This window comes from Pseudopodoces humilis, chromosome 6, assembly GCF_049639895.1.
Source record: "Pseudopodoces humilis isolate 2021_Gansu_Grassland_sample_001 chromosome 6, ASM4963989v1, whole genome shotgun sequence".
Taxonomy (NCBI): domain Eukaryota; kingdom Metazoa; phylum Chordata; class Aves; order Passeriformes; family Paridae; genus Pseudopodoces; species Pseudopodoces humilis.
The window spans coordinates 46837327-46855837 of NC_142205.1; the positions used below are offsets into that span (position 1 = coordinate 46837327).

At 39.4% G+C, this 18511-nt stretch overlaps 1 protein-coding gene across 1 annotated transcript; it reads right to left on the reverse strand.

Moving 5' to 3' along the window:
• Positions 1–1134: 1134 nt before the first annotated feature.
• On the reverse strand, positions 1135–18500 carry HADH (hydroxyacyl-CoA dehydrogenase). Its single transcript, XM_005517505.3, has 8 exons — positions 18313–18500; positions 15047–15175; positions 13566–13723; positions 8748–8874; positions 7434–7523; positions 5812–5884; positions 2626–2742; positions 1135–1595 (listed from the first exon to the last, which is right to left on the reverse strand). The coding sequence occupies exons 1-8, from the start codon at positions 18439–18441 to the stop codon at positions 1477–1479; spliced, it is 942 nt and encodes a 313-aa protein (XP_005517562.1). The 5' UTR covers positions 18442–18500; the 3' UTR covers positions 1135–1476.
• Between the last annotated feature and the right edge of the window lie 11 nt (positions 18501–18511).

The window sequence follows — 18511 nt, forward strand, 5'->3', positions numbered from 1 at the left end:
GAAGCTAACTTCATCCTGCAGTATTTAAAAGTCACTCAACTGAGCTACTGGCAATAAGAATCTTCAGTGAAACTGACTTCATATGTAAGAAGTGGAGTGTATTTCAGTAAAACCAAGTCAGTTTAACACTATATTAGTAAAAGAAAGAGACTGTTTATAGCACTGTTTCTTTTCTTTAACACTTTTTTTTCCAGACAAGTGGCTCAAAATTAGATGATACGTAATTAAGGACCAGGATCCAATAAACCAAACATTTTAATCTCTACTCAGAGATTTCTTATGTGATCATGTGCCAGGAATTAACCTGTCAGCCTCAGTTTCTTTATATGCAATCTGAATTAGATGATGGAGGAGGGAGAGACAACTTGGCATTAAATAATTATTCATAATTCCTGTAACGAAAATATATATATATAAGGACCAAGTACAGAAAGTAAAAGAACGCTACTACTGAGTTGAACTGGAACACCAATCCTCATGCCCACCTGCTCTGAATACTTGGAGAAAAGACAGGATTTGATGCACTCCCACCATGGACAAATTCAGCTCTGCTAAGCCCCAAGGAAATGAAGTTCCAAAACAGAAAGTGCCTCACACAGCCAGACACACTTATTTGTTTACACAGCACAAGCTCCCAGTTGCAGTCCTGTAGGTACTCAACTACAGTAGTAGTGGATTGTGTAAAAATGATGCTTTAGATACAACCAATTTACAGGACTCTAGAAATATTCAGAAGCCTTCACCAGCATCCTAACTTATGCCCCTGAGAACAGAAATCACCTGGAAATCTTCATTATGTTTCTACAGCACATAGAAAAAGTAGGCTTTCAACCACTGTTAGAAAATGCTAGAAAACCCCAATGCAAATCATGAACTCTGCTTTCAAATGCTTTATTGGGAACCTTCTGTTCGGGGAGCAGCCTGCCATTGTGGGATTCTTTATTTATTTTTAAATATGTCCTTCAAAACATTGTTCAAGGCACTGTAATTTACATCTACAGATTAGTGGTACACTTAAGAAAAATCCTAACGAAACGACTCACCGCCTTTCCAGGCTGCATTTGCCAGCACGGGAAGAGACTGCCACCCTGTGGGCTCCATCCAAGACACAATTGCAAGCCCTCACACTCAACAGAGAATTGTTGAAAATTTTATTTTTAAGAAAGTGAGGTTATTTTTATGATTTTCCCCATCAACGTTTCAAATACATAAATTCACTTGTCATTCTGTACTGCACGTGAGAAAAATCAGCATTTCATGAAGGCACTGTACATAGAAAGCTTTTTGGAATTACAAAAAAAAAACCAAGCTACCAAATCAAGCTTTGACCATAGTTAACTAGTGCAATCACTCAGTTCACAAGTGGCTTACGTTCTAAATGCAGCTTGTGCCACCCTTGGGAAGGTTAAAACACCTGTATTATGGCAATGCTGAAGAGCATATACAGATAGTTTAACACTTTTTGAGGTCTGGAGTTCATTTGTATTTGTAAAATCCTTCTCCAGTCTTTTTACCCAGCTTCTTTTCTTCTACCAGTTTATTCAGGAGTGGGCTGGGTGCAAAAAGAGGATTGTTGGGCTCTAATGAATGCCATCCTGGAAAGGAAGGGAAGTGGATGAATTAGTAACAGTTCTGTTTATATGCAAAGATAACAGAGATCTGCATCTCCTTAGAAAAATATTTGAAGGTCAGAAAACTGAACTTATTCTAGGCTCTCTGAGACCCTGTAGTACAGCTTCATAAAGCCCAGATCAGTATTTATGATTATGCACAAAACTAACAATTAGCCTTCAGGCTCAGTGAACTCCAAACACCTCATAATCACCACCACCAAGGATTTTTTAAAACAATTATGGAGAACTTTTGAAACATAGTTAAGTACAAGGAAATAAAATAAAGGCTTTGCTGAAAAGAAATTCAAGTGCAAAGAAATTCAAAGATTAATTTCTACCTGTGAAACACATGGTCACTTAGAACAATATAACCTTACTCCACAGTACTGACTAAAAGCAAAAGAGGTTCTGCTGAAAATGCCGTCAAAGTGACATTCTGCCTCAGAGAACGCTTAAGCTGCTCATTCAGAAGAACACAACAACCATCAACAAGCCATCACCAATTATCTATGTTTTTGTTACTATATTAACATTCACCCACTTTCTAACTGAAGTGACAGGGAGATGGCTCACTTACGTCTTTTGAGATATTTACTGGGTTTCCTATTAATTAAGAAAGAAAATATGGCTGGTAGAAAAAGGATAGGGAGTCTCAACATTTGTTGCTTTTCATAGAATTCCTCACCTCCGGTACATATCACTATTCCCACTGATTCATTTTAGTTATATAAAGTACAAATATTAATGTTAATATTATTATTATTTTCCAATAGCACTTGATGAAGTCAGCAAAGCCACCACTGTTCTGTCCCCATGTACAAAAGGTACAGGCTTGCAGTACAAATGCTGTACTCACACAGCATTCTGAGCTGAATCCTATCTCCTTTCTCCTCAACAGTTCAAATGCTATACCATAAATGTTCAGTTTAAATAATTAAGAGTCACATTTGCATTAGAACATCTACAATTTAGCTAAAAAGTGGAAAAGCAGAAAAAAAGAAGCATGCAGTACCATCTATAATGTATTTACTGGTATCCAACCCAACATAGTCCAGCAGTTCAAATGGACCCATGGGATAGCCAGCCCCAAGCTTCATAGCAACATCAATATCTTCCTTTGATGCATCTCCTAGAGAAAAGATTGACAGTTTGATGAACTGAAAAGATTCCGCATCTCCTTGGTACCACTTATAAATAATTAACAGGGTGTTATTTCACCCTGGTGCAGCTCTTCACAGAAATCTCTCTATGTTTCACAGCCTCAAAAACTGGAGTCAGCATACACATGCTGGAGCATAAAGCTGAAACTCTCACAAAAAAAAAGGGAAAAAAAAGCAAGCCCTGCAGGCCTGTTTTCCATTTTCCTCTTGCATTTCAGTACAGAGCACTGCACTACTGGTGGAGCCGCAGCTACCATGCTGACCCTATCAGAACAACTAAAGGAAGAACTGGTCATTATGAAGACACAAGAGCTTCTTTTAGAGGCAGCAGAACAGGGTAAGTAAGGAAACAACTCAATTTCAGCTTCATGAGGTCAGCAGCAGCTTTTGAATGATGCACAGGACAGCGCTACCCTTACACTACATCTGCCAGAACACAAGTGATATGCAGCAAGCATGGAGAGGGGAGCAGGAGCAGCTGAGTAACATGCTTAGCTGCAACACCTATCAGCAGAGGGTATCTGTTGGGATCTGAAACCTGAAATGACTGTGGAGGCACAGTAGAATTCATTAATTCCAAAATTATTTAAAAAGAAATAATCAAAATTATCAGAAATTTGTTACTTCTACTTCAGTCTGTGCCAATAAAAACACAAATCCTGCGCTGCCACATTGTCACAGTTAACTTTATCATCATTCTTTAGCTGGGAATACGTATTTCAGACTGTCATCAAAGCAGATGCACCTCTACTCCATACCTTTAACTCATATTTTGAGAAAGCCAGCACATTTTCTCTGCAGAAGCTATAAAAAGGATGAAGTTATACAAGCCCCAGAGGTACTTGTTAAGTAACCTCTGTGCTCAATGCGTACAGGCATTCACGGTGTCCAGCAGCTTGGTAGACACAGCCTGTGCAATTTATACACCTAAGATCAGAGAACCCTAGAAATAAATTTACAAAATCTCTTGTAAATGTAACAACTTCAGTGGCAGTTCTGTATGAAGTAATAATTTATATATACCTCCTTTTACTCTTTAAAGCTGACAAAGTTTTTTTAAGCCACATTTTATTTCTGAGAAGCTGCAGAGAGTAGCCTTACCTAACTCCAATGTAATTTCAGTTCCCCAAATTCAAACACAGTTAAATCCTCAGCTCATTTGCAGTTGATGCAGGTATACAGACTTGTTCTCTCAACAGATTTGTCCCACTTTGTCAAACTTGGGACTTGGCCACCCGACAATTTCATTACAATGCAATAAAAAATAGTAAAAGGGCAAACAAGGGCTATATCCGTAGTTCATTCTAGTCTCTCCTAGAATAAGGCAGACTTCCATAGAAACGTAGCTGACTGCTTTTTAGTTTTTCCACTAAGGACAGAGCAGTACAGACCACTATACATTAATATTTACAATATGCCCCATTTAAGTCATTGTTAATATACTAAAAGTACATTGCTTATGCAAAACTGCACATTTAACAGAGTAAGATTTTGTATAAATAAAATCTCGAGGACTAGCCCAATAAAATGGCATTTCAGTGCTTGGGGTTACCAGAAAAGAGACAAAATTTCATGTAGATGACAGTCTGGCTCAAGTGTCTACTCTGAGAATAAACACAAAGGATGATTTATATCATTTACAAAGACAAATGATAAAAACTTAACCTGATTCACTGGAACATAGGAATTAAAAGATAGCCATCAGCCCTCCCAATACATCAACTATCTTTTTAAATAGATTTCATTAGAGTTAAAAAGTCACAAATGAGCTTTAGCAAGTTTGGAAACATCATATTGTGGGAGAAAATACAAAAAGAATAAAGATAAATCAAAATATTGTTTTGCTTAGGCAAAAGCAGTCCGTTTTAACATATAAACTGACTGTTTTCTTCTGCATTTAATTAAAAGTTCTGTTGTCTCCTGAAATATGCACAATGATACATGTCACTTAACAAAGGCACCTCTTTTAAACACACTGAAACACCCATACACTTTATTTAAAACTGACTTTTTCTAAAAGAACAATGCCCCCTCGCATTCATGCCTTTGCCTTTCAAGTCACTAAATTTGCTCTTTTCTTCCTTTGAGATGTAATTAGGTACATCTGTTGATGGATAAACAAGTAGTGTTGTTTTATTTTATTTTTTTTTTTTTTTTGGAAATCAAACCATCTCTTCCATGTGCTTTAAAAGAGAATTTTAATATTTAAAGCATATTTGGTGGAATCCTGAAAATGGAGTGCTTTCATCTGTAAAAAAGCAGTGATTTCAAAAACAAAATGTTTCAAATGACATTCTTAGTAGCACAGAGCTACAAGCAGAGCACTTGAAATAAAAGCAATTATAGTCTGTAATTTCATCTTTATCCACTACATTCGTTATTGCTTCTTTTCAAAACAAGCTTCAATGCTTTGAAAAATTCAGTGGTTTTTTGGGGATTCATGGTTATTTTTACCTACATATTAATGTAAAAGAGACCAGCAGTGACACTGGAGTTCCTGAAGAACCTATGTCTAAAAATCACCACAGAAGGGGAACAGGAAGTTTTATGTGGCAGTAGCTGAGCTCTAATCACTTCTGTGCCAGTACCATAGTGTGACACTGCTACACCACTGACCTCAAAACTGGTTTATCTCACAAGCCCCACATAAGTGAACTCAGGAGAACTTTACTAGCGGTAACTATGGGACTTTCAATCACTTTTATCAATGTGTCCAGCACAGAGAGAGGAAAGTTCCTGAACAGGTGGCAGAGGATATTTTTACAATGGCACTACACTCACCTTGTCACCTCCAAGCCAGAAACATTTTCCACCACCAGGAATTTCACACACAAGTACCTTCAAACTCTGCATAACCTGACATTTCAAAGTGAAGGCAAGGCTAGCTATACATGCTGGCTCATATTTAACATTCTCTATTCACTTCCAGCCTTTAATGTCTGAAATTTTTGAGGGAATCTCAAGGCTTTTCTGAAGCAATGTAACTTTTAGTAGTGCTATATGTCAACATCCCTTGATGTCAATATCCCACCAAGTACCTCTCTCAAAAAGTCGAACAGCTTCCATCATATATGGCACCAAGAGACGGTTTACAATAAACCCTGGAGTATCCTATGAAAAATAAAAAAGGGATTCTAAGTAAACAGTCTTTACCAGAACTACACTCAGATGCAACATGACAAGTAATATAAGTGGATGAAGATACTTATTGTATCATTACTTAAGCTGCTCCCAGAACTGTATTTTTCATCTCATTTATCCACTCAGTATTAAGGCATAAAACATTATGAAATTCAGACAAGGAACGGCACATAAACAGTCGTCATGACTGAGAACAAGAAGACTACTACAAGCCAAAAGCAATTAGCTCAAAACAATTTAATATTTTCTTTAGACTTTAGAATCATTAGATTTTCTTTATCAAAAGTCTATTGATACAATATCCTGAAGGTTAGGAGAAAATCAGTTCTTCCCTAACAGGTTTTTTTTGTGTGTGTGTCCACTACCAGAAGCACTCCTGACTAAATAGTCTGCTTCTTCCCCCACTGCTCACTGGTGATACATACTATTGAGAGTTAGGATCATTTTAACAGCAAACATCAACATCAACAATGAAAAGGTAAGACACATGCTGTCAGAAGGTAACAACTGAATACAAAACTTCTTTTGCACAAGCATCAATCAAAAGCACAATCAGTCAATCAGACACAAGAGAAAGAGTTTTGCAAATATAGTATTGTTTGGTATATTACTACTGTTTCAGGTATTTATTATTGGTTCCATTTTATCTAAATATTTAATCCAGAGACTCACAAGCAACGTTTCCTCTATAAGCAAGAATTAAAAAAAAAAAAATTAATGAGTGAGAATACTGCACTATTTTCTATCCAAGCTAATTTATGACAATTCATCCCATATTCTACACATTGCATAGTACTAAACTGTGACAGAAATAGAAAAAAAGTCAACTGAGGTCACAGAACAATTTAGCCAGAATTTAGAGAACATAGCCAGAATTAGAGTTCAGCATCCAGAAGCTGAATTAATTAATCCGGTAACTACCGGATTGCAGGCCCTTCTTTTTATGATCAACTGTCTCCTGGGGGCTGTGAAACTCAAAGCAGTAGCTTGCATAAAGCTATCCAGACCACAGCTTAATGGATTCAGAAGAAGTGTGCTTTTGAAGTAGGGTGTTTCTCTAGAGAAAAAAACCCAAAGCTGAGAAGAAATTAAGATTAATACGCATCTAGTTACTGCAGTGTTAAGAAAAACTTGCAGTGAGCACACACCATGGAGGATTCAGCCAACTGCCTCACAGTACAAGAGGCAGAAGCCTTGTGTCTGGCATGGCTAAAGATGAGCTCCTGCTTAAGCTCTCCTGTCTGTGCTTCTACAGGACTTGAAAAAAAGACTGTAACAGTAAGCCCTGATACCTGTGAGTTTTGCTGCTCTAGACAAGATATCTAGAGTCACTGGACTTTGAAGAATTTGTGGCAAATGTGGGTGTTTGTCAAATTGCTTTTAATTATGAAGACAAACTGGATAATAAGTAGAATGGAAATTCTTGAAGTGCTCATACATCTACTAAAACCTACCACCTTAAAATTAACAGTCTACAAGGACAGACCCTCTGAACACTATTCTATCAAAACATACCCACCTTACAACTGACAGGACTCTTTCCTACTGCTTTACTGAAATCCACAAGTGATTCAAAAGTCTTCTGGCTGGTCATTGGAGTCTTGATAACCTGGGTACAGGGAAGGTAGAGCATAAGCATACTTATGAGCAGAATCTCATTTCCCCTTTACAGCAATGTAATCCAGAACACTCTTCCAGAAATTCAGGAAACGTTTTGCAAAACAACAGCTTTAGTGGATAGATATGTAACAGACACAAAACACTGTTTTACACATAGACACACCATTTTGCAATATTGTATTTCTTTAAGACACTTTCCCACTCAGCCACTTGATGGGAATTTTACCATGGATGGATGGTGAAAGGAACCATACTTTGAAAGCACACTTAAGAGATTATAGCACATCAAAACAAAAAAATTAAAAACTACATAGTCTCTGTTGTCTTGGGAAAGACAAAGACATCACTCTAGAGAACCATTTAAACAGCCATAGTTCCTGATATAACTGGTTCTAACAGCTACTCCACCTCCTCTCAGGTAATTTTAGAGAGTGATAAGGTTTCTCCTTGACCTCCTTTTCTCAAGCTAAACAATCCCACCTCCCTCAGCTGCTCCTCATGTGCGTTACTCTCTGGACTCTTCACCAGCTCTGTTTCTTTTCTCCGGACCAGCTCCAGCACTTCAATGTCTTTTTTGTAGGCCCAGAACTGGACACAGCATTCGAGCTGTGGCCTCACCAGTGCTGAGTACAGAGGGACAGTCACTGCCCTGGTCCTGCTGGCCACACTATTTTTGACACAAGGCAGGATGGCACTGGCCACTTGGGCACACCCTGGCTCATGTCCAGCAGCTATCAGCCAGAACACCCAGATCCTTTTCCCCTGGTCAGATTTCCAGCCCCTCTTCCCCAGCCTGTAGCGCTGGAAACATTGAAAAAAACGTGACTAACTTTGTTCCAAAACTAACAAGGCAATATGATTTCATCTCCTGACATTTTCTATTGATTTCTACACTGGTATCAGTACTTCTTATGAATAAGCCTCCCTGCTTGAAATGATGGCTATAAACAGCACCTCTGCTGGCAGCTCAGTGGAGAAGTCAGGAGCTTTGAGAATGAAGGAGTTAACTCTGCCTCTCAAACCCGCCCCTCAACGAGACTGCAGCACCCTCCAATCACTAGAGGTAGAAAATTCCACATCAGAACAGCTGCAAACTCAGATCTGCTCTGTCAATCTAACTGAAATCCCCACTGCAGTCAATTGCACTGCAGTTGCTACTATGATGGAACACGATGGTAACAGCCCCTGTAAGGTGTGCTCATAAGACACTCACCTCCACGAGCTTCATCATAGGCACAGGATTGAAGAAATGGAGACCACCAAATCGGTCCTGCCTGGTGGTTGCGTTTGCCATCTTTGTGATTTGCAGGGATGAAGTGTTGCTTGCAAATATCGTATGCCTGGAAATAAGAAATATATAGACTGCATAAAGGACAGTAGAAGACCAAGGCATTAAACATAAGTAGACATCCATTGGCTAACCATCCAAGAATTCTCAGAAATATCCCTGCAGTTTATCACGGTCCTTTTGCTGAGGTCTAAGTACAGCAATGATTAAATAACCACTGCAAAAACCACTTGACTTTCTGATTCTTGAGGAATTATATTGAATACTTTTGTTAGGTACTGGAGAAAAAGGACTGTGCAAGTAGATAATTTTATTTAACTGCCCAAATCCATTCTACATAATTCCTTCAGCAACCCTGGAAACCTAAGGGTATTTTTATTTGTTGTAAACACATTTACACATTTATTGGTAAATAAATGGTAAATATATTGGCAAATAAATCATATGCCATGTCAAAAATGCACTTTAGAGTCTTACAGAAAATTTGCAATTTACTTTGATTTAAAATTATCAATGATAGACATAATGAGCAAACCTACCACCAGAGCAAAGATTTGATGGAAAAAAAAAACCAGAGAAAATTTAAGACCTGTCATGAACAGGACACTGCAAAGGATACACAAAATGCCAAGAACTTTAAGATATATGTGAAGTCTTTTTCCAGACATAAACCAGATTAACTAACTGCAAATCATAATGGTTTGAGGTTTTTGCTTGTTTGGGTTTTTCCTCCCAGAAATATCTCAAAACCTCAATAGCCCTGCTATCACACCAAAAACTTACAGAAATGGCTTTTTCTTCAAATCAACAGAAACTAAATTAGAGATTAAAACCTACCTTTCATTTTGGGCTGCATCCTACTATCCCATCAAAAAGTTATCCTACTGGACTCAGCAAATGTTTAGCTACATTGATATTTTGCTGACATTGTACTAAGATGTAACTAAGCTTTACAACAGAGCTTTCAGAAAAGTTATGTCCAAGTCATTGGGACATCTTATAGTGGCATTCAAGAAAACATTTCAAGACAACAACACCCACTTTGTTTTCCATTTTTATTATGTTTTCTTTTTTGTTATAGTGAAGGAAATAAAAAATCCTGAAAATTCCTGTTTACTCTACTTACAAATATTCTTTTATTATCTCCCCAGCATAAAGTGGCCTTAAACTGTTATGAGGTGATGTACTAAAAGAAGCATTCTGCATTTCATAGTTTTGACCTTGCAAGGTCAGAGCATACAAAAGTCACTGTCACCAAAAATTTGCCACTGCATATAAAAATAAAAATATTCATGTAAAAAAGAAGCACATTGATTTGTGAAATGTAATCACTTCTAAGTTTATATCTGAGTTCACTTAAGATATTTTACCTCACACTACTACCTCTTCTGTAGCCTCACACAATAGAAAGCCTTGGAAGAAAGCATTGATTTTGCACTGTGAACAAGTGCATTTGAGTTACACTTTCTTCTCTGACCAACTTCAGTTGAGTTTAAAAAAGAATTTTCATGCCTCTGTGGCTTAGACTTACACAATCCTCGCTTCAGGTGACAGCAGAGTTGGGAGGTTTTGGGAAGCCAGTAATAGTGAAGCCATAGAAATGGCTTTTCCAGCCCCAGAGTGCTTTCTCTTGGTGCCATCTAGTGGCTCCAGGAAAGATGTCGAAAGCAGAGCCCAACAATAGAAACACTAATAAATATTTCCAATAAATCCAACTCTTACAGTCCAGCTGCCTTACAGAGCAAACACTGAAAAACACTTCTTTTTTTAACAGTTTTATAACACATTCATTCTAACACAGTCAACAGCTGAAAAACACTGGCCAGGTCCAAGCTGAGTTTCCACATCTAAAGGTAAATCCTAGACCAAGGAACATTGATGGGCATTTCCTACATGCCAGAAAAATCCAAAAAGCAAGTACAGAAAAGTTCTTAAAGTGGATACCCAAAAGTTCTTTTGTCATATTCCTTATGACTCTGTTTGGAAAAGTGCTGCAGCATCTACAAAAATCCTAGCCTGACCTTTTTCAAAATGGAAATGCAAGACTGACTCCATTCAAGAAAAGAAAAACAAAACTGAAGAGTGGGTAGCAATGCTGTGCTCTGCATCAAAGATAATGTCCAAGTAACACAGGAATAAATAGCAAATATGGTGAGTATAATACTGAGAGGAATAGAACGCACAATTCTGCCTTCTGCATTTTGCAAAGCTCCAAGAACACAAACCAGTATGTTCTCAGACTAATGGCACCCAAGAAACAGCATCCACTGTCTCACCAGATGAGAAATACCCTGAGTTTCCAAGGTGCTTTGAGGCTTATTACATTGGATTTGAACACTTAAGAGAAATTCGCTGCCCACTCACAAATACACCTTCTGTCAATAAAATAATAGCTTTCCATCCCCTACATGTATAGATCCACTGTCAGAGGAATTACAGTTATTTTATAAGAAAAGGAAGAGTAATTAAGTTAATTGTGCTATGCTTTTTCAATGTAATATTTTAGTTTTTTGCAGTTCACAGACTTATTTATTTTCCTTGGAGATGTCTTCACAGTGCAAAAATGGGAGATGAACAAGCACACACATGTTGCAGCTGAGGAAACACATGAGACATGAAATCTAACACGAAGAAAATGCAGGGTTTCACACACTTTGTATTTCATAGACAGAATTCATCATCTTGTCAGAACAACTGTAATACATAGTTGCTCACATTTCCACCTGCTATCATCCACCCCTGTGGTAAGTCCTGAGATTTGAATGAAGCCAAGTCCTCCCTCCACAGCAACCTGGTGTTTCCTGGCCTCTGCCTGTAACCCACACTTTAGAGGGCCATCAGTGCTCAGAGCCCCTCAGAAGCAAAGCTCCTCCTGAGACTCAAAGCTGTCTTTAAACAAATCCTTTCTTTGTTACCAATTAACCACAAGTCTACCACCCCTACTGAGCTGACACAACAGTTAGTCCATACAATAGGTTTATAAATTTTGAACTGTTTAGTCTTAGAAAAGACTGTAGAATGTTTGCACTGACAGCGAGGTCTTTCAATTCCAACACAGTGCCATGTGGGATGAGGAAAGCCTACTGCTTCCTTCTAACACATGGATAAACACTCACTACAGGTTTCAGTCTTTCCCACACTAGGCATACAATCTGCAACTCTATACTCTCACAGTTACAAATTGCCTTTTGTATCCAAAGCTTTAATGTTAAAGACTTGACTACTAAGTGTCACTCTTTTACCAGTTTTTCATTTAGACTTTCTACACTGCAACCCATTTTCTTTGTCATTCATTTCACTTTCCTTTATCCTACACATAAGATATCTGTATGTTTATAATAATTTTCAAACATCCTCTTAAAAAGGAAGGCTTCTTGTCTTAGCTGTTTTTCCCAACCCTGGAAAATCATCCCTTTTGCAGTGGGCAGGAGCATATTTGAACAACTCCCAGTACTACCTTTTAACACTGTGATGTAAAATTTGATGTTTTACAGCACCTGTGCTAACAAACAGCTCAGTCTGACAAAAAAATAGCCTCAGATGTTACAAACATACAAATTTTTAAGTGAGGCTTCATGTCCCCATGCCCACATTTCCTCGCTGACTGGTTTTAGACAGTTTACCATTTAGTACACTCCAAGTTGCTCATTAAATACTCGGGCAACCAATGGTCTGTTTGTACAGAATAGGCACAATCCAACCATAACAAAGTACTCTCGTAAATGTGGAAGGCAGCTACTTACTTTTGTGTGTCAGGGTAATGGCAAGTTACCCTGTGCTCAGCACATGGCTGCTTGTGATCATTTACTGCTTTCAAAATGACCAGGTAATTTTAATTACTAATTAGTATGAGAAAGCCTGAAAATCCCCCCAGGCTGAAGTCAACTAATGATAACACCTTTTCTCCCTTGACATGATATTCAAGGCACAGCTTGCCCAGCTGACAGGTTAGACAGTCTAGAATACCTCTTAGCCAATATCCCCAGATTTTCCTGCACTAGTTAAAATCTCAACCTGCAAGCAGTCAAGGTCTTGTGATCCTGACTCATCAATTACAAGGCTCAAATTTCTGAGGCTGCATGCTCACCTTAACAGCATTTTTGGGATTGGATACAATTCAACAGTAGCTTCCAATAATTATCAAATATAGTTCAAAGACATTTCTGGGGACTGTAAGTAACTGAATGAGTGCTTCATAAAATATGATTCACTCTTTTACACCACACACAATAATCAGCAATGGCTGTTTCCTAACTCTTGTAATTCAAAGTAAAGTTAGTTCACTTAAGACATTATTGAGCTGAGATGTCTTAACACTTGTTTATGTTAGGTTTGCTGGAAACAAATACTTTATCATCCCACTTCCATATTTAAGTATGGGAACACACCATTAACAGTAACCCATGTGTACTGAAACAAGTTAATTCTACTGTTCTGCATTTATAGTTGGACTTAGATTTGAACTTGCCAAGTATATGGGCAATCTTAATGACTAAATATACCTGGAACAACAAATGAAGCAATGCAACAAGCAAGTGAAGCGATGCAACACACCCCAAAATGTTTGTAACATATGCACCTGGCACAACTCTTCCACACCAACATGATAGTCTGGAGCTAGTCTAAGACAGCAAAACTCATTTTTAAACAAAACAGCTAAGAAAATAGGAAACTAACTGTAAGTATAAAAACAGAAAATAAAATAGTCTAAGTTTCAAAATGTAACAGGAAAAATACACATACTCTGGAGCAAATTTATCCAGTGTCTTGAACAGTTCATTTTTAACTTCCAGGTTCTCCACAATGGCTTCTATCACCAAATCCGTGCTGTGGACCACTGATGCTGCATCTGTGCTTGTTGTGAGGTTCTTCAAGGTCTTCTTAATAAATTCAACACCAGCCTGAAACATTTTCAAGCAGCTGTAATGTCTATTTACAGTAATTTAATTTACTTTTACATGAGAATCCCCTTATGTGCCCTGGTGTTTTTGACCCCCCCCCAAAATGCAGGCAGTCTGCCACATTTCCAAATTAATGAAAAAGTTCTAAGTGTGCAGAGGTACAATGCTCTCCACTGACAAGATCTTCCTAGCCAATCAAATCTGTTTGGAAGCAAATAGAAGGCCTTTAAACTCCTTCTTTTAGGAAGACCTTTTGCTGAAGTCCGACCTTTAGCACAAGAGTCTGAGCGATCACCTGGCTGGCCAATCAGTAGCTATAGTTTCAGTGAAAAAGTGGGGAAAAAATGTTTTCTCACTATTATATCTGCTTACATATTTTGTGAGGGCAGAAATCAGAAAGAAATGCAAGACTTTTAGCCAAGGGTAAATGGAGACATAGTGCAAATAAAAAAAAGGCCCTACATGGTAGAATATAATGCCATACAAAAAGTGCAAGTATCATGCGGATAGTTTGCTTTTGGATTAAAAGGCTCCCCTATAATTATGTATGTATGCTCGACTTATTCTGGCACTTCCAGACTCCTGCAAACAAGCCCTTTTCATTACCTTTGTCTGCATCCTTTTCAGGCAGCCATCAGTATCAGAATACATTGCATATGTTAATATGTATCAAAAGAAGAAATGCATTTTATGTGTAATTTAGAGAAACAAGCACAGCAACAAGTAACCCTTAGGATACAAAGTTAGACTCATCAAATGCTCCACAGTGGCCTGCTGTACCCAAGCCTTACTCAGCAATCCCAGTGCCAAGTTATACATGCGTCACTTGCACTCTCATTTCCTTTGCAGTAATCCTGTGCCCAAGTGTTAGGAGGAAAAAAAAATTTAAAAAATAAAAGACTCCTTACTCAGGTATTAAGACAATTTTGTTACTATTTGCTTTTCGACAAAATGGGTGCATTCCCAAGTAAGCACTCAAAGGCTGCTTGCTTTTAAGTTACGATGAATAATTTGACTCCATTTCACACTTAGCATCTGTTTTAAAAGATTGCCAAGTTGGTTTAAATCTTTACATTTTTAAAACTGAAGTTTATTAAGGAAAGAAAATTATGTAAGACATCTTTCAATCTCCCTAAATTAAAAAAAACCAAAAACACACAACAAACTGAAAGGCCAGGTTCTTGAGCACACCGGGAAAAAGGTTTTCTTTTTAAGCAAACATAATAACGTGCTCTATAATGCATAACTGCAATATCATAACTTCAATATGGCAGTTTTAATTCTTCCAAGTTTTCCTAGAGGAATAAAGAAGAAGGTGTCAACCTCAGGCTTATCTGCAAATTTCTTCTTTGTCACTCTCTTCAAACTCTCTTCAATTCCTTTAGTAGACTTTTTAAGGATTTCATCTGACTGGTCAACTAACACCACAGTGTGACCACTGGCTGCTGCAACCTGAAAGTTAAAAACAAATAAAAATTCAACATCAATGTCACAAAAAAAACCCCAACCATATTGATTTGTGTTGACAGACAACACACCAGGCATTTAAGCAAAAGAGAGCTAAAAAGACACTAGATAGAAAAATCATAAAAGCCTGTATACAGTTGGGGTGATGCTGAAGGGATAAAGGTCTCAAACAACTTGAGAGAAAAGGAAAAATAAATTTCTTTTTCCCTCACACTGTCTGCAGTGTGTCTGAAGGCATCTAGATTCTGTGGCCGTGGCTACAGAATAAACACTTTGAAAGTGTTTGAAAGCCATCTTGAAAGGGACAAGGGATTTAGCTGAGAGCTTTGGATCTTGTAAGGAAAAAGGGCTGTGGAGACCAAAACTGGAACGCTGGCAGGGTGAGCAGGTGGCACAAGGGATGGCCAGCCCTGTGTCCCCAAAACACAGCTCTGCTGTGCAGCCATGAGCATGTCCCTGCAACAACAGGAGGGTGACAGTGGAGCTGGGAGCAGCAGTGAACGTTTGCCACTCCAGGATTCCACGCAGACAGGAATGGCTGCAAAGTCTCCTTACTATGCACTTGGTGCAAACACTGGCTCAGCTACACACAGCACGACTGGATTGCCTTTTTGGTTGGTATTTGGGTGGTATTTAACTTGATTTCGAACATGTAGCATCATTGTCTCACACTGCATCAGCATATTAAAGATCAGCTGCTCGTTATCTGTTACTTCACTATTTATGCTCCTCTTGTTAGTTAGCAACAGCCTATCTTCACTTGCAGAATGCTTGAACTAACAGAGCTGTGATTTAGTAACTCTGTAAAATAGATATTAAAACACGGTTCCACTGATGGTTTTAAAGTCACTCAACTTCAGAGATTCCCTTCTGCAATCTTTTACCTTGCATTTAATCTTACATCTGATGACTAAAGACTCATGCTCAACACTTACTTCAAAGCTAGTTGAAATGGAAGGTACAGATACCTCATGAAGCATGGTGATACTCTCATTCAATTTGCCTCACTGACCCAGCAAATAAAGAAATGCCAGACTGTCTCTGGGCAGCAGCAGTAGAGCTTTAACAAGGCGTCAGTCTGCAGACAGACATTTCTTTATCCAACTTGTTTTTTTTATTTTCACTATGGCCATTCCATAAAAACCACTTAAACCAAGTTTGTACTTCTGCTCCTAACACTTCATCTGTTGCTGATCACCTCTAACAGTGAAGCAAGACTCTTTAATCTTCAGATGAAAAATCATTACCAAACACATTTTTAAGGGGTGCTTCACTGAGGATCCATTTATGACACCATCACTGATCAGCTGGTGAAAAATCCTAGAAAAATTAACATCACCCATTTCCCACCACATTTACATGGACAGGAAAGAATAAAATGAGACAAGATCATACCCTTTCCCTGCAACTCAAACACACACTTGCCTAAATTCTACTATCCAGTGCTAAATAAGAAAAAACAAGTGCTGGGGAGTCAGTTAATGCTTTTCTCATACTGAAGTGCTTTTCACAGGGCAGAATCAAAAATTCTGTAAACCTCTACTTTACAGTTTCGCAGAGGTTTGCTTCACCAGACAGTATGAAAAACCAACAGAAGAGGAGACGCAATTTTTTAAGTGCCCAAAAAGGGATGAAAAGCAGCTTAATTAATAGGGTATAGGGGAGACACCACTCAGTGTTATAATGACCTCTGCTTTGAGATAATTTTGGATTGATAAACTGGGGGGAGATGGTGAGCAAAACAATCCTGGATCCTTAACAGTAGTAGAGGCCTGCAACCCCTGTTACTGTCAAATACCAGACATGTTTCTCTTGACAAGCCGCTCTCTGAAAATGTGCAGTCAAGGAGAACACTTACCTAGAAAATTATATGCTTTGCTTAGTGTGGATCTTCCTAAAACACAAGAACAACTTTTTTCTACGTTGTTCTTTGATGGTTCTTCAGTGGAAACCTCAAGCTCTAGTACCACAATACAGAGGAGTGCTTTTATCAAAAAAGTGAATGAACAACTATTTTCTTAGCCAAAGAAAAAAAAAATGCCTCTCTTTTCCTTCTGCTAGAGATTTGCCAGGAATGTAAGAAATCTTTAGTTCTGAGAAGCAAACCTATAAATTCATTGAAATGGAGAATTGCTATTCATGAGCTCCAGCTCCAGTCTCACTGTCAGTTTCTGCTTGGACGTTTGGCTACTCCCCCTATTCTTTGTGAAGTTTGTGAACTACCCTGGTATCCTGGGCAACAGGTTCTTTCTCAGAATTAACTAAGTGCCGAAATTTTCAATCACTGAAAGAACTCTTCAGTTTCATTTCCCAAAGCTATCAAGTTAAAGGTGAACTTAAAAGTCAAAGGCCTGAGATTAAACTCGGGGAAAGTAAGTCCTTTTTAAATATTACCCACTTCATAATTCTTAGACCGACAACTAAATGCTCATTTTAGCCGCTGCATTCTGATAAAATGTCTAAAATGCCACTTGATCTAACTTGCCTTGGCAAGTTAGAAAAATCTTCCTTCCAACCAACGTTTTCTACATATCATTACCTACCGTCTGTTTACAATTAGTCCACGCGTTGTCTTAAGAACCACTTTAAACAATTTAAACTACCAGCCTTGGTTCTTTTCACCAACCCATCAGTAAGAGAAGTGTGAGAGCTGAGCAAGCAGGGAGCAGCAATACTTTGTACCCCGCCCCGGCAGCAGCCGAGCCCAAACCCGCAGCAGCCTGGCAGCGGAGCGCAGGGAGCGGCCGGGAGCCAGGGAGCCGCTGCTTCCCACACAAACAGCCCGGCAAGGCAAGCGCCAAGGAGTTTCACCATGGACTGTAACACATTCCGAAAAGCGCTAGGTAGGTTGTTTTGTTTTGTTGGGGCTTTTATTAATGCTGGTCCGCCAGCAGACCGCTCGCCCCTTCCCGCCGGGGACGGCGCAGGGCGCAGCACCACGGCCGGGCTCAGCTCCGAGCGAAGAGCCGAGCAGGGGCCGCAGGAGCAGCAGCCCGGGAAGGGCCGCTCTGCCCACAGGGCTCGGCCCGCGGCCCCGAGCACTCTGCGGGCCCGGCCGCCCCGCGGCCGCCATGGCGCCCCGCCTCCCCCGCCGCGCGGCCGGGCCGCCGCAGCGCGCTCACCTGGGCGATGCCGGCACCCATGAGGCCGCCGCCGATGATGGTGACATGCTTGATGAGCAGCTTCTTGGCGGCCGCCGTGGCGGCGTCGGAGGAGGCGGCGCGCACGAAGGAGCGGGTGGCGAAGGCCATGGCGAAGGCACGGAGCGAGCGGCGGGGCCGGGACAGGCGGGGCCGGGCCGGGCCGGGCGGGGCGAGGACC